General features: G+C 45.2%; 2 protein-coding genes across 4 annotated transcripts in view; one reads left to right on the top strand and one right to left on the bottom strand.

Annotated features, from left to right (window-relative positions):
- The first annotated feature begins 651 nt into the window (after positions 1-651).
- On the top strand, positions 652-6,394 carry TMEM216 (transmembrane protein 216). Of its 2 annotated transcripts, none has more exons than XM_024749055.1 (5): positions 652-1,425; positions 2,004-2,105; positions 2,678-2,770; positions 5,331-5,532; positions 5,805-6,381. In XM_024749055.1, exons 1-5 carry the CDS (start codon positions 1,389-1,391, stop codon positions 5,818-5,820), a joined length of 450 nt encoding a protein of 149 aa, XP_024604823.1. In that variant the 5' UTR covers positions 652-1,388; the 3' UTR covers positions 5,821-6,381. The 2 variants fall into 2 exon arrangements, with proteins under 2 accessions (XP_024604823.1, XP_024604824.1); XM_024749056.1 differs by having other exon boundaries at positions 1,384-1,439; positions 5,805-6,394.
- Positions 6,395-9,536: 3,142 nt separating this feature from the next.
- Positions 9,537-25,570, bottom strand: part of CPSF7 (cleavage and polyadenylation specific factor 7) — a 22,815-nt gene continuing 6,781 nt past the window's right edge. Inside the window, exons 3-10 of one of the 2 annotated variants that reach the window (XM_024748561.1) lie at positions 24,780-24,998; positions 23,835-23,938; positions 23,082-23,227; positions 19,778-20,192; positions 19,155-19,273; positions 16,739-16,907; positions 15,948-16,115; positions 9,537-11,589 (exon numbers count right to left, since the gene is read on the bottom strand). In XM_024748561.1, the coding sequence (XP_024604329.1) occupies positions 15,953-16,115; positions 16,739-16,907; positions 19,155-19,273; positions 19,778-20,192; positions 23,082-23,227; positions 23,835-23,938; positions 24,780-24,998 (1,335 nt within the window). In that variant the 3' untranslated portion in view covers positions 9,537-11,589; positions 15,948-15,952. Of the gene's footprint in view, positions 11,590-15,947; positions 16,116-16,738; positions 16,908-19,154; positions 19,274-19,777; positions 20,193-23,054; positions 23,228-23,834; positions 23,939-24,779; positions 24,999-25,570 lie in introns of both variants that reach the window. The other variant, XM_024748560.1, reaches the window with a different exon arrangement.

Here is a 25,570-nt window from a genome sequence, read left to right as displayed (position 1 = left end):
TTGGGGGGGGTGCGGGGGAATTAGTTGGGGCTTCCCTGGTGGTGCAGTGGTTAAGAATCTGCCTGCCAAAGCAAGGGACACGGATTCAAGCCCTGGCCCGGTAAGATCCCACATGCTGTGGAGCAACTAAGCCTGTGCACCACAACTACTGAGCCTGCGTTCTAGAGCCTGCAAGCCACAACTACTGAGCCCACGTGCCACGACTACTAAAGCCTGCGCGCCTAGAACCCATGCTCCACAAGAGAAGCCACGACAATGAGTAGTCTCTGCACGCCTGAGCACAGCAATGAAGACCCAACACAGCCAAAAATAAAAAAATAAATTTAGTTTTAAAAAAATTAGTCACTCTACTCAAATTACCTGGTTTGACTGTGCCATGTTTCCTGTCCTACCCTTACTGACAGTGACTAACAGTCAAGTTAACCTGAGTCCACTTCAAAACCCTTCTTTTGGGCTTCCCTGGTGGCGCAGTGGTTGAGAGTCCGCCTGCCGATGCAGGGTACACGGGTTCGTGCCCCGGTCCGGGAGGATCCCGCATGCCGCGGAGCGGCTGGGCCCGTGAGCCATGGCCGCTGAGCCTGCGCGTCCGGAGCCTGTGCTCCGCAACGGGAGAGGCCACAACGGTGAGAGGCCCGCGTACCGCCAAAACAGAAACAAAAACAAACCTTCTTTCTACTCCTCTGAAAATGGTAACACACTTTTACTGCTCCACATCATAAGCAGGCTTCAAGGCCCAGTTTACAGACCATCTCTTGTAAACTTTTCTCAATTCCCACCGCGAGTACTTTGTCTTCTCAACTCCCATACACGTCTCGGGTCACCTGGTGATCATGTTTCATCTTCCTGTCTCACTTATGCTCCTTGAAAGGAGCCTCTAGTTCCGATTAATTCTGGTGTCTTCTAACTACCTGGTTCATAAATCGGAGGCACAAAACCCCCTACTACCCTTCCCCCCCCAAAAAAAGGCTGCTTGCTAGACAAAAGACCCCAAACCCCACCGTGTCGTGCACACCGTTTCTCATTTTCAGACCGTTGTTAGTAAAGAGAATCTTGGGGCCGGGGCCTATTTGCCAATCCTGCGGTCACATTACCACTACTGGCTACACCCAGACGACTCATTGTAAACCTGGGATGGGGAAGCCCAAGAGCCGCTCCCGCCTCCGGGGTCCTGAGGACAACTGCTCGGTGGGCGGCCACTGTTCTCTCTCAGGTCGGCAGCCGAAACCCCAGCGAAAGCAATTTGCTGGCACGCGCGGACTGCACCGAGACATCCCAGGCACCACGTAACCATAGAGTGAGTTAGGCGGGTAGAGAGGCCAGAATAGAGGGCCGCTCCGTCCCCAGCTTCCGGCAACGCCTCGCTGCTCCAGGAGTAGCTGTAGCCGCGTATGCAGTTTCCATGGGGACTGAAGATGGCGCCGCGAGGTGAGATTCAGGAGGTGTGTGAGTCGCTGGTCCCGCTCTCCTCAGTACCCAGCCACCCCCAACCTTCTCTCCCAGTGCTCGACCTAAACCCTTCCTTCTCGGGTGTTAGGGACATCACTCCTCACTTGTCCAAAGCAGGGTTTGGCGGACTCACCCACCCTGAGTGCCCGAAGGTCTCGAGGTGCGGGTCTCAGATACCCCCAAATCCTTGGCTGGGCCTCTTCTAGGCCAGCTCAGTTGCGAATTTGCAGCGTGACTTCAAACAGGCCAGTGCTGGTCTCTGAGCCCCAATTTCCCTTCCCAAATAGTGACGAGGTTAGATCTTAGGCTTTGACTTTCAGCCCCAAAGCCGAAGGAGTCGAGTTTGACGGTATTCCGGAAAGAAGAGGATTGAAGGAAACCCCCCTCCACACCGTATATACACACGTACTCCTTATCAGCAATCAGAAGTGCCCCCAAGTGGCCCTTTCCACTAGCTGCGGCCTCGTGTTTCCTCCAAGTTAGACACAGAACCATTGAAATAACTGAGGCTGAGCTGCCCTCCAGCCCATCTCTTTTCTCTGTGCTCATATTTTCAGGTAAACGGTTGTCCTCCACCCCCTTGGAAATCCTGTTCTTTCTGAACGGGTGGTATTATGCTACCTGTTTCCTGCTGGAACTCTTCGTATTTCTGTATAAAGGTAAGGCCTGGGATTTGACTCCCCTTGCCCCAACATCCCTTCCCCACTTCAGCCCAGAGCCAGCTGCCACCAAAAGCCTTCTTGTTTTTCATTCTTTTCTGCCCCCTGGGGCTCCTCTTCGTTGCATGGTGGAAGTCTCTTCATCAGGTGACTTCCCTGAGAATGATTTAGTAAGAAGCCCCTCGGCAAGATTTTCTTGAGTTTGGGAAATGTGGACTTCTCCATTTTGACTCTCCCCCATCACCTCTTTGCTGAACTCCACTTTAAGCCCATTGGTGACCTTCATTTCAGCAGCCTGTGTACCCATGTACGTCTGATTACTGTGGAGAGCAGAGTCCCCATAGACTCTCCAAGTTAGGAGTAAAACCCCGTAATAACGAGCCTGCCTCTAACAGACGTAGCCGTACCAGGAGTTAACAGATCCTGCAGCAGGTTAACAGATCCTGCCCACATCTCACTAAGTAGTTCATGGAACGCTGATAAGACTCGTGTTCTCTTTATTCCCAGGTGTGTGGGAGTTCTTGTGTGTACTGTTCTATGTTGTTTGCAAGCTCTGACTTTTGTATTGGCAGGTCTCCTGCTACCATATCCAACAGCCAATCTAGTACTGGATGTGGTGATGCTCTTCCTTTATCTTGGAATTGAAGTAATTCGACTGTTTTTTGGTGAGTGTTGTCCAGAGAATATTTCCGTTCCTTATGAGACGAGCTGGTATCTGTAACCTGATTAACAAGGAAAAGTTTCAATACATAACCTAGGCTCACCATAAGAGATTGGATCTGGTGGTATATCCCATTACCCCCTCTCTGAAGTTTCAAGCTGCTTCATATTTTGGGTCAGGATTTATCTGTCTGTTGCTCTGCAGGGCCAGAAGTAGGTGGTGACATGAGATATTAGATAATTCCTTCCCAGTTGTCTAACTGCTACAAGAGTTCCTGGTTCCTCTCACTGGTTTGCTTGGGAGAATAGATTCAGTTGTAACTCCATGTCCAGGGCAGTAGATGCCTGCACAGGTCAGCACTAAGATCCCCTCCACTTCTCTGAATAAGGATTTCTCTAGAACAAGTTTTATATCCCCAGAAATACAGAGCAAGCCCTTATTAATTAGAATATCTCATCCTTGAAAACAGTGTTAAAACACACACTGAGGGGAAAAAAATAGTTTCAACACATATAACAAAGGATAAAGAAGGCTCACATAAAGTGCTAAGAAAAAAACCTAGTTTTAAAAATTAGCAAGGGGATTGACATATATACACTATTGGTACTATGTATAAAATAGATAGCTAATGAGAACCTACTGTATAGCACAGGGAACTCTACTCAATGCTCTGTGGTGACCTAAATGGGAAGAAGATCCAAAAAAGAGGCGATATATGTATACATACAGCTGATTCACTTTGCTGTGCAGGAGAAACTAACACAACATTATAAAGTAACTACACTCCAATAAAAATTAAAAAAAAAATTATCACTAGCAAAAAAAAGAAAAAATTAGCAAGGGCCGCTAAAGGGCAATTCACATAAGAATAATTACAGGGACCAAAAATATGCAAGATAAAATGCCCAGACTCACTAACAAGAAGCAAGTTGAAAAGACAAGGTAACATTTTCACCCATCAGATTACAAAGGTTTCCAAATTCCCAGTATTCGAGTGGCTGTGAGGAACAGGTCCCTATGGTCTCACACTCTTGTGGGTATTTATATTCCCACACCCTCTGGGAATATAAATTAGTACAACCTTTTTGCTAATAGTTTTACCAGGTAAAATTCATATTCTTAGACCTAACAATTTCCCTTCCAAAACGGTTGAAAAAGACAGATACTTCTACAGATATGCTAAGATATCTGTATGAGAACGTTTATTGCCATGTATATTTTTTTTTATAAATTATTTTTTAAATTTTATTTATTTTTGGCTGTGTTGGGTCTTCGTTGCTGCGCGCGGGCCTTCTCCAGTTGTGGTGAGCGGGGGCTACTCTGCGTCGTGGTGCGTGGGCTTCTCATTGTGGTGGCTTCTCTTGTTGCGGAGCACAGGCTCTAGTTGCGCGGGCTTCAGTAGTTGTGGTTCACGGGCTCTAGAGCACAGGCTCAGTAGTTGTGGCGCACGGGCTTAGTTGCCCCGCAGCATGTGGGATCTTCCCAGACCAGGGCTCAAACCCATGTCCCCTGCATTGGCAGGTGGATTCTTAACCACTGCGCCACCAGGGAAGCCCCTGCCATGTATTTTTTAACATCAAAACATTAGAAACAACCTAAACATCTATCAGTACAGGATTAGTTAAATAAGTTATGGCATTGGTTCAGTGACATTGTTCATAGCCATTAAAAAAGAGTAAGGTAGTTTATGTGTGGAAAGATGTCTAACTATGTTAAGTGGTTAAATAAGTTGCAAAACAGTATGCAGGGTATGATTCTATTTTTAGAATAATAAATAGTAATATGTGACCATACACATAAAAGAGTCTGAAACAGTATACATCATTCTGTAATAATGGCTATCTCTAAGGGCTGAGTCATGTGGTCTTTTAGTTTCTATATTTTCTAAAATTATTTTTTATATATTTTTTTCTATTTTTTGGCTGCCCCGTACGGCATGTGGGATCTTAGTTCCCCAACCAGGGATCAAACCCATGCTCCCTGCAGTGGAAGCCTGGAGTCTTAACCACTGGACTGCCAGGGAACTCTGTATTTTCTATATTAACTGAAAAGTTTTCAATGATTATATATTATTTTTATGATTTACAAAATTTTTCCTCAAATAAAGAGCCCATTGTCCCTTGACTGGGAGCCAGAATGGAAGCAGGACCTTTCGGTGAATGACTGCAATCCTATAGCTGCTCCAAAGCCTCTACTTTTTGTTGTTGTTTGTTTGTTTGTTTTGCGGTACGCAGGCCTCTCACTGTTGTGGCCTCTCCCATTGCGGAGCACAGGCTCAGCGGCCATGGCTCACGGGCCCAGCCGCTCCGTGGCACGTGGGATCCTCCCGGACCGGGGCACGAACCCGTGTGCCCTGCATCGGCAGGCAGACTCTCAACCACTGCGCCACCAGGGAAGCCCAAGCCTCTAGTTTTTAATACAGTGGGACCGCATTTATAAACCTGCACATCCCCATTCAGGAGCGTTTTCCTCTGCTTGCCAGTCCATCCCATCCTGCCCGCCTTTCCTCTGAGGCCAGGGAAGACAGGCCACTTGGAGGTGATTCCATGGGCTGTGTCTGACAGGTACAAAGGGAAACCTCTGCCAACGAAAGATGCCGCTTGGTATTAGCATGGCCTTGACCTTCCCATCTGCCATGATGGCCTCCTATTACCTGCTGCTGCAGACCTACGTGCTCCGCCTGGAAGCCATCATGAACGGCATCTTGCTCTTCTTCTGTGGCTCAGAGCTGCTGCTTGAGGTGCTCACCCTGGCTGCCTTCTCCAGGTACTGCTGCCGAGGGACCGTTTCCTACCACCTGAGGGTTGGATTCCCATCCCGGGGGTGGGGGGGGGATTCATTGTTTGTCTAAAGCCTGAGGGGTCTAGAAGATTTTTAAGGGCAAATAGGGTTGTCTGTGGGACTGCCTTTCCCACTTAGGGTAGACATTCTCCTTGTTCTTTGGGGCCGAGAGGCTTGGAATATAGAACAGTTCCAGCCAGCTGCTCTTATTCACTGGTCTTTTAACATTTTGTTTCTTTCTTTCTTTCTGCCATCAGTATGGACAGGATTTGAAGTACAAAAATTTCAGCCAGCAGCCCTCACAGGCTGAGACCACACATACCTCTGGTACTTTAGCCATACCAGTGAGAAATGGTGGGTCAAATTGTCCTGGGAAAGGTTGCAGCTTTTCCTCAGCACAGACACCTTGGGGAACAAACCAAGCATAAGCCCACTGGGCACCATCTTCTAAACCAGGATCATCAGTTCAAGAGACTCTTCTACACTCCAGTATAGGGAGGGGCAAGGCTGTCGCCATCCTGGCCCTTCTCAGAACCAATTAATTCCCTTCTGACCTCAAGTTTTCCTCTTTGATCATCGTGGCCAAAGCATCTTGTGTGGACCGTGTAGGCTCCTTGGGCTTCCAGCAGGACCTGAGCTGCACACTTCCTGTGTGTGCTGCGCCCCACGTCCTGCAGGAGCACGGGGCACCTCAGGAGGGTGTGCTCCCAGAGTGATGCAAAAGCCGCTCATCCCATTTCTCAGAGACTGAGCTCCAGAACTTTCTCTGGAGCTCATAGTGTTATTTTTCTACTCTCATCATGAAACAAAACATTATTTTATAATAAAGATGTATTTTCTGTGGCGGAGGTTGTAGTAGCCTTTTCCTCACGGCACCCGTCCCTAGAATTTCTTCCACTTTAAGAGAAGGTAGAGACTATCCCAGCGGTTTGTTCTCGGCTGCGCTTGGTGGTTCAGTGTGGACACAGAGGCAGTGATGAAGGTGTCCCACTGAGTTTCTTCCCACAGCTCCAGCCTCAATTAATCCCTAAAGGCCCTGCCAGCTTCTGTGTCTTCTTCAGATCTGTCATCCTGCCTGCTCACATTCTTCACCTCTGCCCCAAAGCCAGCATCTTGTCTCTCATTCCTCTTACAGATAATTGTCATCTTTCCAGGGTGAGGCATGAGTAATTGGAAGAAACATATTCTAAACTTACCAATATTTTTTGGTCATTTGTTTTAAAATTTCAAGTTAATATAAAAGGAACACATACTTTTATTCTTTTTTTTTTTTTTTTTTTTTTTTTGCGGTCCGCGGGCCTCTCACTGTTGTGGCCTCTCCCGTTGTGGAGCACAGGCTCCGGACGCGCAGGGTCAGCGGCCATGGCTCACGGGCCCAGCCGCTCCGCGGCATGTGGGATCCTCCCGGACCGGGGCAGGAACCCGTGTCCCCTGCATCGGCAGGCAGACTCCCAACCACTGCGCCACCAGGGAAGTCCCTATTTTTATTCTTTAAGCTGGAGGCGTGTTGCCCTAAATGAGTGAATCATTCCCTTCTCCAAGAAACCGTCTTTAAAACTATTTCTCATCTTGCATGATAGCAGCCATTTCTTCAGCCCCAAGAAGCCATCAAAGAAGCCACTTTAGGAAACCCTGAGCCATATGGCCCATCTGCTATCAGGTGAACCCTAGAATATCTGCTCTTCCTCAGAGTAAAAAGTGATTGGCCTTTAAGAATGTCCTGCTGGTTGTTAACTGCTTATTTCCCGTGATCAGGCTCGTTCTCATCCTATGTAGGTCTCCACTTTCCAAAGCACTGATGCTTTTTCTTATTTCCTAACCCTCCGTGTCCTTGCCTGAGAGCTGCCTTTGGGGTCCATCCAAAGACTATTAATAGGTCTGATTAAGCATGAAACAGTAACAAAAAACCCAATAGGAACTTCCCTGACATTTCAATCACATATCCCACTAATACCTTAATTTTCTGCTGCTTCTCACACTGCTTGTCTAGCCCCGCTTTGAAGAAATCGCTGGCATCAAACTGGAGAACTCATTCTCCATGGCCTCTCTATTTCATTTAGAGTTTCACTGGTTAAGGTCCCCCTCCCAGCAACACAGAAAAATGAATGGGAGGCTCAGTTGAAAGTTTAGAGGTGGCTTATAATTCAAAGGGGCTTTAGAGATCAACTTAATCTCATCCCCAGCTTGGCAGGTTTAAAGATGAGGAAGTAACACAGCCAAGCATCATACAACTGGTTACTAATTTGTTAGAGACTTTGTCTTACGTGTCTCAATCTGGATCAAGTAAATTCCATTCCTGAACAGGTACCACGTGAGTATAAGAATGAATGAGTGAAAATGGAGCTTAGAACAGGAAGTCTTCACATGTTCTCATGGGTATCTGGAAGCTTAGCGTGTTGTGTTTCCCAGGCGTGGCTCCATAGATGCTCATTCTTCTTATTTTGATTATTTTTTTGGCCGCGCCATGCAGCTTGCAGGATCTTGGTTCCTGACCAGGGATTGAACCCGTGCCCCCTGCAGTGGAAGCGCAGAGTCTTAACCACTGGACCGCCAGGGAAGTCCCATAAATGCTCATTCTTCTTGATGCTTGTTGGGGCCAGCTGTGTGGATGCAGTCAGTCACACCAGAGTAGAACATCATACAACAGAAACTGAGGCAGTGGGGGATGGGAATCAGCACAGCTAGTCTTTCAGGGTTAACGTGTCAGAGGCTGTACTCACTGTAGTGTCAAGGGAAGCCACTATACCCCATACACACCTGAAGGACTAACATTCTGGGACAGTGAGAGGACTGGGCCAAGGAGCAGGCCCTGGTCACAAGAGCTGGCAGAGGCCTGCTAGGATATCCACACTCATGCCTAGAACTGACATGTCACACCTGACATGCCTAGTCAGGTGACCGCAGTGGTGGTCTCTAGGGGCTGAGGTCTGGCTCATTTCAGGAAGCACTCAGGAACACAGAGGTGACCCAAAGGTCATCCCCTTCCTATACTGCCATGGTAACCCCTAGGAGAAACTGAAGAACGCACTTGCTTCTCTAAACTAGCAGCCCTCATGCTTTAGTTTATGTAAGTCACCTGGAGCATAAAAAGTAGATTCTAGACTCCAGAGACTGACGCAGCCAGGAAGGCATTTTAGCAAGCACGGCGCGTAACTGAAATGCAGGCAACCGTGGAACTCAACTTGAGAACCCTGGTTTAAGTTCTGAGAGGCATTCCCACTATTTTTTTTCCTTCAAGTTTTATAACATCATAGACCCTCAAGGAATTTCCCTTCTACTAAGGGTTCCTTGCTTTTATACTGCTCTTGCCTTTACTGGTCTCAGCAACACATTATATGTCATCTGGTTGCTGGTTCATCTTTTACTATGCTAACTCTCCTCTTGTTCGCCCGACTTTTTAAAAAGCCTTTCAGGAATCCCAAGGATACCCCGCAGCACTTTGCCAAGCTTTCTAATCTGTACTCCCCTTATATTTAGATAGCACCGCAGTCTACGGAACACGTTCACATTTGTTATGATTCTTCAGACCTCCCAATGTGGAAGGCAGAACAGCTATCATTTTCATCTTACAAACGAAAGAGACTGAGGTTGTGCTGCTCGTCCGTGGTTAGACAGATTTAGATGTGAAGGAGGCACTAGCCAGCATATCTTCTAACGCCTAGCAGAGGACTCTTCCCTTTATGAACTTGATGACGTCGGAACTGAACTGTACAAGGTAGGACATTTATTCTGAGAATAAATCTTAGGAACCTTGAAGGATAAAAGATGACTTGGAATTAACTAGGCTGTTTAGATGGTTAAGGATAAAAGCTAAACCTCAAGGGGCACCTCCAAAGGTTCGCACGAGGTCTCCTAGGTGTACCACACGCACTACACACGCCCACCGTGCAATTCCAGCTGAGAACTCAGGGATTCACTCCCCTCCCAAAGCCTCTACATCAGCCCACACCCGTGTCCCAGACACCTCAACAAATCTATTCAATGCAGAATCCGTGAAACAGCTCACACCCCATTTATTATTTAAAAATATTTTGTTACAAAAGGAAAAAAAATACAATGCAGTATAAAAGATTGACAGTGTCATCAAGTTTATTACACAATTTTCAACCTATCAGAAAGACAAACAAATCACCAACAACAGGGGGACGGGGCCTTGGCCTTTTTGAGGGTTGGGTTTTTTTCCTTTTGCTATCAGGAAATAAAACTAAAAATTGTGTCACCAAGTAAAAACAAAACAAAAATGGGGAGAAAAAAATTCTCCGGGTAAACGGCTTTTCTGGTATTCTATATATTTTTTTCTCCTTAAACTGTCACCTTACTTGGTTTTCTCTACATTAAAAAGACACCCGGAGCTGCTCTTGAGGATAAGCACATCACTTAACGCTTGGCCGGCTGGGCAGGGTGCCATATTCTGAAGTGGAGGTGGGGATGGGGTTGGGGGACAGGGGGAAAAAAGCTACAAACCTGTAGCCTCTGTCCCAAGGGAATGTGCCTCTCCAACCCTGGGGGACTCCCTCAGTGACTGAGCGAGGGCTATGTCAGAAACGTGCAAGGAACAGAGGAAGGCTTCGGTCCAGCTCAGTCTCTCCCCTCTGAGCCAGAAGGGTCTCCAGCGACCCTACACCCCACGTGCCACGTTTCCTGTTCGATGTCGCGTGCCCCACAGACGCATGCGGAAGTAGCATCTGTCGCCCCGTGGGTACCGCAGGACCCTGTTGCTGCTGCTTCTTTCAGCAGCAGCCGCCTCACAATTTGGATGTTATGGGAAAAGCAATTCCATTTGCCTGTGTAGAATGTGGCCCCCAGAGTGGTGGTCCTTAGAATTCTGAGCTGAGCTCATTAAAGTCAGGCTCCACTTCTTCCTTGCTCCTTATCAGAGGCAGCAAGTACCTCCAGGCAGAGCGAGGGGAGCTATTAAGTCAAAATTCAAAAGGTGAAAAAATATCAAATTTGTGGCTTTACCTACTAGTGCCGGGTTATCCCACAGTAAGTGAAAGTATGTACCTGGAGGATGCAAGCCCATGCTCACATCAAACCTGAAAAAGGAAAAGCCTATGGAAGTAGGCCATATCCCGCCCAACTTGCCTCCTTCCCCACTCCTAGTATTTCACAAGGGTTCTTCACTGCTGAGGTCCGATGTCCCCGACTCCCAATGGCAGTACCTTCCTCTAAAACAAGGAAGCAGCCTTCTTGGGGGAAGGGCTCCACATGTGAAATGGAAAAGCCCCAGGGAAAGGGAACATCTAGTGGAGCTGGTTATTGCAAGAGGCAACCGAACCAAGCAAGAAGCAGTAGAGGGTGGTAACTGGCTCTGCCAGGCTCCCCAGCAGAAAGCAACCTCATGGGCTTTCTCTGCTTAGGAGGGGCAAGTCCACTGAGCAGGCTGGGCAGCAGGGAGTTAAAAGGGTTTTAGCCCCCCTGGGAGGTCAGGGAAACAAACCGTCAATGAGTAAGAGGGAAAAGCAAGAACAGGAGAAGCTTTCCATAAAGTAATTTCTGTTCTCATGGTCCCTCCTCAAAGGGCTGGGCAGGTAAAGGAGTTAAAAAAGTGGTATGTTAGCAAGGGGTTTGGACCCTCTTCGCCCCATCAAACCTAGTGCTGAGGGCAGGACCCTGGGCATATTTTGGCACACCCAGTCACTCTCCTAGATCCCACAGGGAGGATCCGTTTCCTTTGGGAAGGATGTCTTCCCATCAACCTCACCACTGAACTGCTCCTGGAGAATCAGAAACTCATATGTTTCCTTGGACAAAGCACCGTTCTCTGTGGAGACCAGGGACCTGGACATGGTTTCTTCCTGTCTGCCACCCTCCCAACCACATGAAATCTTTAGGTTCTTTACCCTGGCAAACAGGAGTGGGACTGGGAGGGCTGCCAGGCAATCTTCAATCTTGCAGGGCAGAGGGTATTCCCTGTGGGTGTCTGGAAGGGGTTAGGGGCTTGGAGAAAGGGGAAGGGGTGGAGCGGCCTCCGTCCTTTAGTCCTGATCAAGGTGAGGAGATGCAAGTCCATTAAAAAAACATTTGCTTCCAACCAGACTCCTGCAATGAGAACATCAGAAGAGAAGAAAGAAAATACAAGTTAGAGGTTACTTTCCGATTAACAGGGGCTTATATAAATTATACTGGCATTTTCAAAAGTTAAAACGTATGAAGTAGGGGATGCAGACAGAGAGAATGCAAGCCTGGGAAAGTAAAAGACAGCAGAACTGTCTGGGACTGTTTGGCACTGTGAGTAGTGAGGGAATGGCTGGAGGAGAACGAGGAAAGAGGAGTGACATTTTACTTTAAGGTTAGGGGGAAAAACATGGACAATGAAATAAGGCATCAAAGCAGTTTGACTGAAAAGGAGACTTTGGCTGGAAACTACTACATTTCAAGAAAAGTTGCTCTAAGGGAGCATGGTGAGTTTAAATACTGTTTCAAAAAATCTATTCTGAGCAAGTCATAGCTTACCTTAAGGGGAAGGGGAAAAATCTGGAAATGGGAAGTACAATGGTAAGAAAACAAGTGTGTACATAACCAAATCCATTAACCCCCAAATACCCAAGAGGCCCTTGCAGGGAGCATGTACTTACACAAGAAAACTAAACTTTTTTCCTTCTTTTAAAGAAGCATACACATAGAGCCAGAGATGTTCCAAGTACCACCACTCAAGAGACTCTAAGTCCTCCCCAGATGACAGGAGTGGGTGAGGGGCCAAGAAGCATACTAACACCGAGCAGCAGTGACATGGTAAGGCCAGAGCAGAAGCAGAGCACGGAGGTCAAGGAAGAGAATCAGCAGTCCCCATCCAAGACAACGGTTAAGAGCTTCTGCTGAGCAGTGAAGGACTGCTAAGCCACTTGTCACATCTCGACCTAACTTAAGGTCCCCAGTACACTCAGCCCTCTTTCCAATGTTGTAACATCCATCTGCAGGGGGTGGCCTGGTCAATCTTACCACACAAAATAGAACTGACAGCGAAAAGGAAAAGGGGGAATTAAATTCACGCTTAGGATTTCTACTAACACCCAAACGGGCCACATGGCCTATACATAAATGCTCACCTTGAATGTACGCACTTCTGTAACCGGGAGGAGCTCTGCAAGAAAAACTACATCCATAAGCTGCCTGATCCTTCTACACTCTGAAATGGCACCATTTCACCCTGGGGTCCTCAGAATCTGTCATGGCCTCTGGTTTCTCTAAACATCTATGCAGGCAGGTATCTTTCTCATTTTCTATAAGAGGAAACTAAAGCCCTCAGTGACTCCTCAATTTCATACAATTTGGGTTTCCGAATCTTTGCGTTAGATCAAAATTGAACAGAATGCTCAGTTTTCTCTGGACCAGGAGGATAGCAATGAGGTGAGAATTACTATGTTTCAAGCAGGATAATGTCCTAAAATAATGAGACAACAGCCAACAACTACAAAAACTTGAAGCCACAGACAACCTAAGAATATCCTCAAACTCCAAAGCGTACACACATATACCACAAAAGTGATGTGATTTGGGAACTGTTGCTACAAAACAAGACTCAGAGGATAACTAATTGCATCAGAAGTAAACTACAGTTGACCCTTGAAAAATACAGGTTTGAACTGCGCTGGTTCACTTATATGCGGATTTTTTTTTCAATAAATACGTACTACAGTACAACAGAATCTGAGGTTGGTTGAATCTGTGGATGGAGAACTGCAGAAATGGAGGGCTGACTATAAAGTTATACTCGAATTTTTGACTACGCAGAGGTCAGCTCCCCTAACCCCTACACTGCTCAAGGGTCAACTGAACAGCACCCAATTCTTAGAGGTTATGGCTCCATTTTGGTGGTAATGTTTGAATGCAGACAGAGGACAAAGTGGGTCAATCAGACTTCAGGTCCCAGAGGTCGTGCCCATCCTGAGGAAGGATGGACAAAAAAGCCTGCTGTTTTTTGCTGCCCCTAGACGGAACATACCCTTTGCTCTCAGGGAACAGCTCTCCGTATAGTATAAATACTAGTATTTTCTAACTAAAAGGTATTGTACTCAGAGCTTGCAAAGTTATCAAGGTAAATGAGGCCCAGGCACCATCTCCTCAACATGACATCTCCTAAGTCACAACTTGGTACCTACAGATGAAGTTAAGAATCCCAGGATGAGAATGTGAGAAATGGACATTTTTGGGGGGTCAAATTCAGTTCTTTTGGACTAATTAACCAGAAGGAATAACCAACGTACCTAAAGGGGTGATTAGGAAAAGTGGGGAACTGGAAAACCTGCCTCAAGAGTTAATTTTCCTCATTTGTCATAGGCCTGCACCAGCCAAATGACTGTTTTCTGGGAACTACTAGGTTATAGGATTTTTCAGTTTTTCAAATTGAATCATCCTCATAATGGAAGAAAAGTCCCACTTTACAGGTGGAAAAAAATGAAGCAAGATGACAGCTGAAGTCTCAGGTTCAGGTGTTCAATCCCCAAAGTTCTAATGATCAGAGGATCTCACAATTTTTCTATCAAAAGGCTGTCAGGAGCAAAGCCGCCAAGAACAGTGACATGCAGTTACACGTTCCGACTACTAACCTATGTGGCCCCAGAGACTATAATTCATGCTTTGCACAGACCAAGTACTACCTCCTTTGTCACTCTTATCCTAGTCAGCTCCAAAGGACACACACGGTGGGCTGCAGGACTGGGGAGGGTGGTGACTGATACTGAATCTACAAGCAACACTAGCAACTGTGCTAGCTCAAACAAGGGAAATGCTGCTACTGCTACAGGAGGGATGAGATCGATCACAGACCCACTCTACCCACCCTCCCGCCCACTGCCTGAGACTCAATTAGACCAAAGCTGTTTAAAACTCTGCTTAAGTTAATGGCAGAAACAACAAAGTAGAGGGCAGTAGCCAAACGTAACAAGACTCCTTTCTTATTTGTTCAGTAGGTTGTCACTAGGCAGCCGTTTACAGTCCAGCTACCGCTTGTGAACTACAGGCACTCACAAAAAGGGGGGAGGGTTTCTTTTCCTTTCTGCATCCAGTCATCCATCTATCCACCCCAAAGATACCAAGCAGAACTATTCCTACTCACCTTCCACAATTACCATTACTTCAGACCAACCGAATCAGCCAAACACCAAGGACATTAATCCTAATGTACTTGATGTGAAGCCGCAAAATTGAGAAGAGACCCCAAAGTCACCCGGGTCATGCAACAGCCTTCAGGAACCACAAACGTACCATCCCCGCCAGAGTCTCGACTACTTTTACAGATCTCCAAAGAAACAGAGTCAACAACTGCTCTTGCTTGCTTATATACTAGAAACAATCTTTGTTGGAAGCTTGTTTTCAGTTGGATTGCCAAGCTGGTGGGATGTAACCTGGAGCCTGAGAATGAAAATAACAGAGCTGAAGCCCCTGAACCAGCCAAGCCTAACTCAACTTTTCAGTTACTTGAGTTAATGTAGTTCCCCACCCCTAACTCTCCTGCCTTTGTTTTGCTTTATTTAAAAAAAAAAAAAAATCACTGTAAGTTTTTCCAAAACAAATATATCCTGCCATTGAAATATCCTCCACAGTCTCTAAAGCTTTAAAGATAATTTTTTTCAGATCAGCTTTCTCCTCTCTGACTAAAGTATCCTGATTTTCAAAATCTTTTTAATACATATTAATTCTTAAAAATCATTAATGTTGCACCTTGAAAACTTACAAGTAGGCAATGGTCTTACTTTTTTCTGTCTTGGTCAATTTTCCTGATTTTTTCATTTGAAAGTTTGGTGGGGTTAAAGTATAACAATGAGGGACTTCCCTGGCGGTCCAGTGGTTAAGACTCCGTGCTCCCAATGCACGGGGCACGGGTTCGATCCTTGGTCAGGGAACTAAGATCCCGCAGGCCACACGGCGCAACCAAAAAGAAAGTAAATAAATAATAAACAAATAAAACATAACAATGATAATAACAATAGCTACCATTTATTGAGAATTTACTATGTGACAGGTACTGTGAGTGCTAAATGCTCGATATGGATTAGCTCACTGAACACTCAGCAATCCACCGAGACAGTTGCTTTTATTATCTCCACTTACAAATGAGGAAACTGAGGAACAGAAAGCAATATGGCTGGAGGAGCTGGAATTCATAACCTGGCATCTACCTGCAGACACTGTGTTCTTAGCCATTATGCCGTGTCGTCTCAGATACCAGGTGAAAGCAGTCAAAAAACAAGCAAAAATAGCTTAATCTCAGGTCCATTTCAGGGTGCGACTCCTCACAAACAAGCAGAAAACCTGCCCTCCTGAATTTTTGGTTACCTAAATAGGAAGTCTTCCCATACCCTTTTCTTGTTTTAAAAGGAGAGAGAGAAATCTTTACTATCAATAATTTTTCTTTCATAAGAGATCATCAACCAGCCAGCAATGAGGCTTCATCCCACCTTTCTCAGTGGTGCCGGTCCCGTTCTCTATCCCGGTGTCTCTCGTGCTCTCGGTTCCTTTCTTGGAAATAATCATCATGCCGATCTTCATTATGAAGCAGGTCCCGGTGCCTCCTGCTGCTCTCCCGGGACCGGCTTGGTGACCTCTCTCGGGACCGATGTCTTTTCCTATTAGGAGGATACTTTTCAGCCTCACTCAGAGGGCTTACCCCATTCTTTCTAAGAGTATTGTGTTTTGGTGTCTTCTACTATTTGCCTAAACCACTCTTCTGTTACTCTATCATGGCCCCTAGTCTTTTTTGGAAAATTAATAACAAACTTGTTGAGATCTTACTAACGTATCAGGCACAGTGCTAAGAGCTTTACATGCATTATCTCACCTAATCTTTACAACAGGTCTGTAAGATAAGTACTACCATTGTCCCCTTTTTAAAAATAAGAAAAATGAGGCTTGGAAAGTTGAGTAACTTCCATATTCAAGGTCATGCAGGTAGTTAGGAGCAGGACTGAGATTCAAATTCAAGAATGTGTGGCTCCAAAACCCATGTTCTGAACTACGTCAGTCTTTCCTCCTAAATAAGCCCACTGCCTCACCAAACACAGATTTCAGACATTACAACATTTATTAATGTAGACGTTTGATTAATTTTTTTCCCTTAAAGACATGAGGGCTAGGTCTGCTCTTTCAACTAGGTCCTTGCCAGATACCCTGGGCTCCTTTCCTCCCCCTGCCAGTCCCTGGAAGAGTGCTGCTCAGGGCTGGCAGGCTGCTGAAGCAATCATCAACTCACCTGGATGAGCTCCCGCTGGCACCCACACTGTAAGACTTGGCTTCAATGCCATGAAGACAGTCCTTAAGGGAGGAGATGAGGACACGGCAACGCTCATCATTGGCGACCCGGGACTGTTTGATAACAGCAATGGCTGTGAGCAGCGTCTCAATCGCGTCGCTGTAATCCCCTGACAGGGGATGGATGGGAAAGGCCAAGGATGAGCAGAGGCAGTAAACTAACTGATGAAAAGGAGAACTCAGGAGGACACAAACCAAGAGTAAAAAGCTGTCCCACAGAACCACAGTAAAATGGATGAGGCAGAAGTGGCAGGTATACAACCGTATGGCACCTATATTCTAGTGGTCTGGAATCAGACAGATGCTCTCAGACACTGCTAGTGGATGTATAATCCGGCCCGTCATTGTCTGCGGGTTATGAGACAGCATCCATTAAAATAAACAATGTGCATACTTTTTGACCCAGCACATCTAAAAATTTTCTACTTGTGTTCACAAGTATATAATTTAAACAATGTTTGTTTCAGCGTTGTTTGTTGTATTAAAGAATCAAAAACAACTTAAAGTTCCTTCAGTAGGGTCTGGCTATATAAATTATGGAACATTGGTTCTACAGAATACTACATAGTCGTTAAAAAGCATGAGGTAAATCTGTATGTAAACAAAGCAATCCATGTAAAGCACTTAGCACAGTGCCAGGCACACAGTAAGGGCTCAATAAACGTTAGGTATTAGTTGACGTAACAGATGTCCAGAATGTATTTTTAAAAAGCTGTGAAACAATATTCCATCAAAAAATTACATATATATTTTGCTACATGCACAGAAAAAAAATCTGAAGGATAGACACTAAATTGTACAAGGTGGTCTTATTGATCGTCCTCATACAGAAGCCTTTCATTTATTAACACCGCATATTTCTGTCTGAATTATTTTAAATCTATAACCAAATACATATATACATACAAGTAACATATCTAAGACATGTAGGTTGTGTGCGCACACACACACACACACACACACATATATAATATGCACACACACATATTTTTAATTATGCTGCCATCAAGAACTAGCTCCTTCATTCCTCACATCTGAGCAATGCTTGGACTCAAGCAGAGTGGTCAGGGTGGGTACTTGCACAATGCTTTTGCAAACTAAAGCTTTCTTAGCATTAAGGACAAGATAATACAAGGAAAGCATGAAACCAGGCAGGGGTGCAGTGACAGTGGACTAGCAGCTCCCCCTGTGCGAGGCAGTGAAGAACAGAACAGAGACTGTGAAGAACCTGCAATTCTGTGGAGATCTAAGAACACCAGGATTTTGGCTCTACCAGAGTAGGGAATTTTTGCCTATTTTGTAGGAATTCAATAAATATTTGTGGTTTGAATGACTGGAATGAGAACAAAACAAAGGGAGGAGACAGAGGTTCAGTTATTGATCATCTCAGTGTGAAGGAACTGGTGAAGAACAATGATTGTTTTTCTTTATACTCTGTATATCTGACTTGCTACAACGAGCATAGATTATTTTCTAATTTAAAGAGATTTAACTCAGATGTCATGAAGGTTTCTGGTGGAAAAAAAGAGAGAGAGAAAATATACATACTTTCTGTCTTTAGTCCACTCTGCATTCAAATTTTGTAGTCAAAGATGAGAAATTATGGAAAATGGACGATAATAGAGTTAACTTATTTCTTAGGAGATCTGACAGTCTATATTTACATTCATGTAGGAAACTCACAGGAAGAAAGTGAATATGATTAGTGCTATAATGCGAAACTTGGACCAGAACCCGGAAACTTCCTATATTCTCTTCTCTTAGGAACCAAAGGTTCTGTTCCCCTGGCTCTCAAAGGCATGGCTTCCGGTTCTGCCCACTTAATACAGCAAGGCAAAAATTAGTTGTAAGGGTATATTATGCCTTAAGATTGACACCCAACAGACTTGTCTCTTTCTAGGATAGGTTACATGGAGGCCACCAGCTCTGCCTCGATCCCCAAATGTAATCAGATTCCATATCCACCATCATCATCAGTTCTAAAAACCCAAGGTCTACACTTGGCATTGGACTCATTACATAGACACAAGATCCACTGATCAACCACTGAGATCAAGATCTCCGTGAGGCAGGAAGTTCATTCTATAACAAACACCACAGTGAGTATTAGTTATTTATATTCTAGGCACTAAGTTGGTTTTCATGGGGCAGGTCTAGACACAGGCTAAACAAACAGCACCAGTGGAGCTCCCCAAAAGCCAGGAAACCAGGTTACTATATTGCTTTTCAAAATGTGCCACTCTTGCGAATCTACTAGTGCTCCAACTTTATCTTGTTGAATTTCTTGCCAATGGAAATGACAAAACGATGGAAAAACTAAAGGTAAGGAGAAGGCAGCAACGGTAAGGATGAGTTACCTGCACTGGCTCCAGATACAGCTTTGGAAATGGCACTGCTGGAAATTGCTCTGTTCCGCTTCATGATCTCTTCAAATTCTGCTTCACTCACTGTAGAGGGCGGAGGGCCCGAATCTCGGCTGCACACAGAAATAATACCACTCCTGACTGCCCACACCCCTTGTTAACTTTACCATACTCTAGAGTACTATGCTATTTAACTGTGCTCTCCTGTATAATGTCTTAAATGGTTCTCAGCCTGTTCACATGTTTTATATGTTCATGTTCTCTTCAAAGACAGGATTTATGTCATATACTTTTGTAATTCTGGCATGACCCAACAGTGCTCGACACTCATAGCATTCCTAACAGTGACTTATAGCACTCCATTTAATCAACTGTCTTAAAAAGGGATACGAAGGACATGGTTTGTGTTGAGAGTTAAGACGCAAACAAAATACCAAACAAAAACATTCTCTAACAGTTAACTATTTCCCAGGACTCAAAACTATGACAACAGTTTCCACAAGGGAAAACACAAGAATTCAGTGCTCACTTACTTCCTCAGGGAGAACAAAATGCTTAAAACACTGTCTACCCCACTATGCCTGGCTCAGATCTGAAAGGAACAAGATGGTCCTTACCTGCCATGGTGGTTATAAGGTGCCGAGGCCTTCATGTAAGTATCTGGTGGAGGCCCCACTGTGGCATTTGGTGGGGGGAAGAAGGCTGGATTGAGGTGAAGGGCAGGTGGGATGGCCCCAGGGGGAGGTACAGTCAGATGAGGAGGTAATCGAGGAGGAGGGGGCATGAGATGCTGGTAGTGGATGCCAGGAGGAGGAGGAGGGACCCCAAAGCTTGAGGAGAGAGGTGGGGGGGGGGGAATTGGGGGTGGGGGCAGACCCATCAGGGGAAGGGCTGAAGGAGGGCGATTGAAATAGGGCAGCACACTGGGGGGCTTATCCACACGGGCAGATGAGGGTACAAGGTTCTCAGAGGGTGTGGCCCGTCCATCAGCAGAATCACTAGAATCTCGGGAGTGGGCCCGTGGAGGTATTCCTATGAAGCAAAACAGAATTACTATTACTGTCCAACCTTTAAACATAACCACGGGACCAGGTCATCCTTCAGCAAGTCATCTGACACCATACTAAGGAAGGTGACAGGTAGCTGAGAAAGAAGGTAAAATCACCTACTGTTTTTCTTTGGCCTCAGAGAAAGCTCAGAGGCAACCTAGTTAAGACATAAACCCAGGAAGAAAACCACCCTAAATTCTGTATGTTAAAGAATGCTCTTTATCTAGAACTCTCAGTGCTTCACATTTAAGTTACCCTTAGATTTGCTTTCTATTTTTAAATGCAGAAGGATCCTAATAACCCATGAGAAAATGACAGTGCTGAAGTATGTTCATTATTGATCAGCTGGATTCAAGCTGTTTCGAAATCCCATTGTCTCTGGTAGTTGTTCAGGGACTCTTTCCTTAGACTAGTAATAGTTAACCTTCTTTATCCTGCTATATACTTGAAATTTTCTCTTTGCCATGGCTCTTTGGCCAGGGAATTTGGGGGAAGGGAGGGAAGGGCAGGGGATGGATAACACTTCCTCCATCCAAGTACCCAAACTGGTAACTGGGACGGGGAAGAGCCATAGAACAGAGAGTAGAAGACTGGAGGTTAAATGAGAAAACACGGGAGACAAGCCAAGGAAAGATCTGCCCACAGAATGAGCAGATGGCACTCAGCTGACACCAGGGACTCCTAGCAAAAGCCTGGTACAAAATATGCCTGAAACCTGGGAAACTCCCCCTACATTCCAATGGCCCAAACCCTCTACCCCACAGGGCAGCCTACTAGGAACATCATCGTGGAACGGTGGTATGGTGTACAAAACAGGGGCTCAAAACATGTTTGTATACAGCTGGAAACATGGCTCTGACACCGTCAAGTCATTTGGTTAAACTTGTTCCCTCTTTCCAATTTAATAGTCTACTCTAAGCCTGGTTAATGTGGAATCCAACAGAAGAATGTGATCACATGGTCTTGGGAGTCTTGGAGGTAGAAAGATGCCATTAGGAGACAAGTGTGGAGAGAAAGAAGAGTGCTCCTTAAACAAAAACTTGTTAGTAAACACTAACTCCTGATGAAAGCACAAGGTGGAATTAATCCCCTTGGCAACCACCTCGGTTCCTCTAACATAGTTTATCACCAGTGCCTACCACAGCATTCTCTTGCTTTTCATGTCTCACACACATGGCAACGTGCTATTTCCCTGAGTTCTCTCAAGCTGAAGAAAGAAGAGGTATTAGCAAGTGTAATCCTCTGAAAGTTAGCTACCTTCCCAGCTACCGTTCCCACACTAGCAAGGGTTCTTTTTGTATCTATGGCCACAAATCCCAAGAGTAGCAACCATTGTTAAGCAGACTAAGTCAACCAGCTATACTTAGTGAATTAACAGAGCCCAAGTCCATCAACATGACAGCGCAGAAAAACACCACTCAGTCAGCACCATCACTTCAGCAAAGAAAGGTAACATCAAGGAGTAAACAGCCAGGTGGTGCCGGGACTGTTAGGTGCTCAATGCAGCTGTAAAATTATACATCTTAAGAAAGCTAGAAGAGGCGTGAATCATAGAAAGACTCTGAAACACAATGGACTTTGAACATTCAGGCTATCAAGGAAGAAAAGTATGTGCCTCTAACCCAGAGCAATAGCTCACACCACTTCCATCTAGGCTCTCCACATAGTTCTAAGAACATAGTTGCTCCTATCAAGAGCTGAGTGGCCATATTCCCACCTTCAGTCAACCTATCCAAGGTCCCAGTGGACTACCCAATCAATACAAGGCACTATTTTGAGAGCAGGACCTAAGCAGTGACAGAAAGTGGGTAACGAAAACTTTGCCATACCCCCACTGTAGTAAAAGGAAAGTAATGGCAGTTGACTGTTTCAGGCAGGGCCTTGCAGGTTGGCTGCACCTTCTGAAGTCAGGACAATCCAAGGTTGGTCCCCAGGTTTCGCAGGTTCAGAAACTTGATTTTAACAGTTCACCCAGGGATGACTGGACCCTAGGAGATTGATTCACACTATCCAAACTCACAAGAGACTGATTCATAAACCAGAATGATAATTTATTAATTTACAATGAGAAATATAACTGCCAAGCAGACTGGAATACTTGTGTCGGCTGGTCAGCGCATTCTCTTCCCAGTAGGAGAGCCTAGTTGGGAAACCAAATTAGTATCAGAAGGTGTCTTGGTGAGCACAGGGTCAGAATAAAGGGAATAAGGTGAGCTTAAGGCATACTATCATCAGGCTAAGGTAGCATGATGCAACTTTCTTTACTAATGGGAAACACTTGCCAAGCAAACTAAAATCGCAGATAACAGAAAGGGTACCCAACCCCCCTGGTCAATGCTGGAGAAACACTTAAATTCTTACTCTCCAGCACTCCTCTTGGTCGATTCCTTACAGAACACCCTTCCAGTGTATGTTTACGACAAGATTACAGCCATCTTTATTTATCATATTTATATTTTATGGTGGTTGCTTCTTAATAATTTATAGACACATGTCTTACAATTAAGGCCATTTGCTATACACTTGATTTTTTAGATAGAAACACATAATTTAGACTTGACAGGAACTTTATATGTCACGTGTCTATTTCAAATGGGGAAGTAGGCCCTAAGCAGTAAAGTGACCTGCCCAAGGTCACATAATGAGTTAGTGGCAAAACTGAGCCATAACCTGAACCTACCTGACTGCTAGCACATGAGCCTCATTTTTGGCTTACCTACTGCCATGCTGTCACCCATAATCACCACCACCCTCTCTCAAACTCTTTCACATCGTAGGCCAAGCCTACACCACAGAAAACAAACCCACAAACTTCCCCCCCTTCATACAGATGGTCTCCACGTACCCCCTCTTGGGACTCGGACGCACTCACGTTTCCGAGCCTGTGCCTCAAACTGTGACAGGTTCTGGCGGGTGGCCGGCCTCACATCCACTTTTTCTCCATTAAGAACTTTTCCTGGCAGAAGTTCCAACAACTTGTGGACAGAGTTTTCAGAGGCTACCACCACCTCAGCATACCTTGAGGAAGAAAAATTAAAAACGAGTGAAATCTACTAGACAACCAAGACAGGAACACAGAAATTCTCTTCCACTTTTAGTGAAAACTGCTAAAGCCAAGGATACCTTGCTAATATTTTTTTTTTTAAGATTTTTTTGATGTGGACCATTTTTAAAGTCTTTATTGAATTTTTACAATATTGCTTCTGTTTCATGTTTTAGTTTTTTGGCCCTGAGGCATGTGGGATCTTAGCTCCCAGACCAGGGATCGAACCCACACCGCCTGCATTGGAAGGTGAAGTCTCAACCACTGGACTGCCAAGGAAGTCCCTTTTTTTTTTTTTTTTATCTTTCTAATATTAAAAACACAAAACTACTAAAAACAAACAGGTGTCATGCTAAAATTTTCCTATTTATTTCAAATTAGAAATCAGCTTTCTTTGCCTCTCAATGGATGGATGTTCTCCTACATTGCAGCTAGGTCCCCATTCTAAGGTGGTTTGTTAAAACCAAGGCAGTAAACTGGGCCAGGGGTGGGAGGGATTAAATTACAGGGCCAAAATAACAGTACAGATCTGTCATCCCAATGGTTACAAACTAAAAGGGGCTTCTCAAATCCAGACCTCACCCTTTGGACTGGCCATTTGCTCGATTCTCTGCAAATTTCAACTCCACCACATCATAGACTCCTACAGAGCGAATAACCTGGATCAGCTGCTGGTCTGTGGTCCACTGGGGCCGGCAAAATGGAAAAGGAAGAAATGTCAAGAGCTACACCCCCCTCCCCCAGAATGTCCCAAACCCTTCCCTCAAATCTAGGATTCTAGTCACAATCATGACCGCCCACAGGAAACCCAGAAGGTCATCAATATTTCAATTAGAGCACGTTTTTCCTATTGTCCTCACCCATGCAGAATTCCAAAACCACCCACCCCTGCCCCAATCCCCGTCTTTGAGACTAAGAAAATTAAAAGCTATTTTAACTTTGACTGCCACTTGGGCTGGCTCGTCATCAGCTCAAACGGTGATTACTAGCAGCTTTTAGTTATAGATCTGATAGGCTAGAGTTGATCACTGACAGCAACTTTCCCCTCAGTATATACATTTCTTAATTTGAAAACACCACCTCCCAGCACCAGCCCCCAAACATGTCACACAATAACTTTTGCAGAACAACAATCACCACCTACCCCGAGCGTACTACAGCTATCAAGGTCTTTGCTCCCTCTCACCCATCATTATCATAGGACCATCTAATGACCACCAAGAGTTCAAGGTGTTCACTCTGAAATCTCATCCCACAGATGACCCTGGTAGACATAAAAGCCCCAGGGTCAGGGGCGGTAACAAGATGGCAGAAAAAGCAACTACCCACTTAATCATTGCTTTCTTCGGCACCAGTACGTCCTCAGGATAGTTCCCTTTCAGAGATCAATCCAACCTGATCCCAGGAAAAAGAAATCCAACCCCATCAGAGCACAAAACAGTGCAACAGTGGTTTCTGAAAATGCCATCACCTCCCAGTGCTCTCCCTCCAGCCCACCCACAAGCCTTTTTGGTTACCCATGCTCACCCAGGAGAAACTGCCCACATAGACAGCAGCTCGCCTATTACGCAGGCCACTGTAGGTGTAGAGAATTGCAGGGGTCTTGTTATTGGGCTTGGGAGATGGCTCCTGGCGAACAGGAGGTGGCGGCTCAGTGCTGCTGCTTCTGTCATCTGAGGGCTGTGAGGTGGCTGTCAACACGTCATCGTACAGGTCAATCTGATCTGTATTGTTGAACTCTGGGTCCTAAGAGACGAGGGGTTGGCAAAGGTGGGTTTGAAAACCTTTCATTTTGTCCATTCTGTTTTACTCTAGTTTACTTACAATCCACGGTCAAATATTTTATAAAACATACAAAACTTCCTTGTCCTACTCTAGGAAACTAGGAAGAAAAACTTCCCCATGTAAAACAATTTTAACACTTAATTATACTTATGTATGTAGGTGTTTCTCCTAAGACCCTGTTAGCAGTCTATAGTGTTTCTAGCTTTAATCAACTGTGAGACTCAAAAGGTACATGATGATTAAACAAGCAAACTAAGAATGCACAGAGATGCATCTGCTACTGCTATCAATGTGGCCAGCTTCTCAAGACCACATCTAAGATACACTAATGAAAATTTGTTTTCAACATCTTATGCTATTTCCAAAATCAAGAGTTACACAAAACTTACTCTTCTACTTAATAAGAAATAGAGTAGGGCTTCCCTGGTGGCAAGCCCGTGTGCCACAACTACTGAGCCTGTGCTCTAGAGCCTTTGAGCCACAACTACTGAAGCCTGCTCGCCTAGAGCCCGTGCTCCGCAACAAGAGAAACC

The sequence above is a fragment of the Neophocaena asiaeorientalis genome, unplaced genomic scaffold (genome assembly GCF_003031525.2).
Source record: "Neophocaena asiaeorientalis asiaeorientalis breed wild unplaced genomic scaffold, Neophocaena_asiaeorientalis_V1.1 scaffold43, whole genome shotgun sequence".
Classification (NCBI taxonomy): Eukaryota; Metazoa; Chordata; class Mammalia; order Artiodactyla; family Phocoenidae; genus Neophocaena; species Neophocaena asiaeorientalis.
This window is presented reverse-complemented; position numbering and strand designations above follow the sequence as displayed.

Excerpts from the sequence above, each read along its gene's own strand:
- TMEM216 (XM_024749055.1), top strand. The coding sequence starts at position 1,389 with ATGCAGTTTCCATGGGGACTGAAGATGGCGCCGCGAG. Across the intron at positions 1,426-2,003 it reads ACTGAAGATGGCGCCGCGAG|GTAAACGGTTGTCCTCCACC; the intron begins GTGAGATTCAGG and ends TCATATTTTCAG. Across the intron at positions 2,771-5,330 it reads AGTAATTCGACTGTTTTTTG|GTACAAAGGGAAACCTCTGC; the intron begins GTGAGTGTTGTC and ends TGTGTCTGACAG.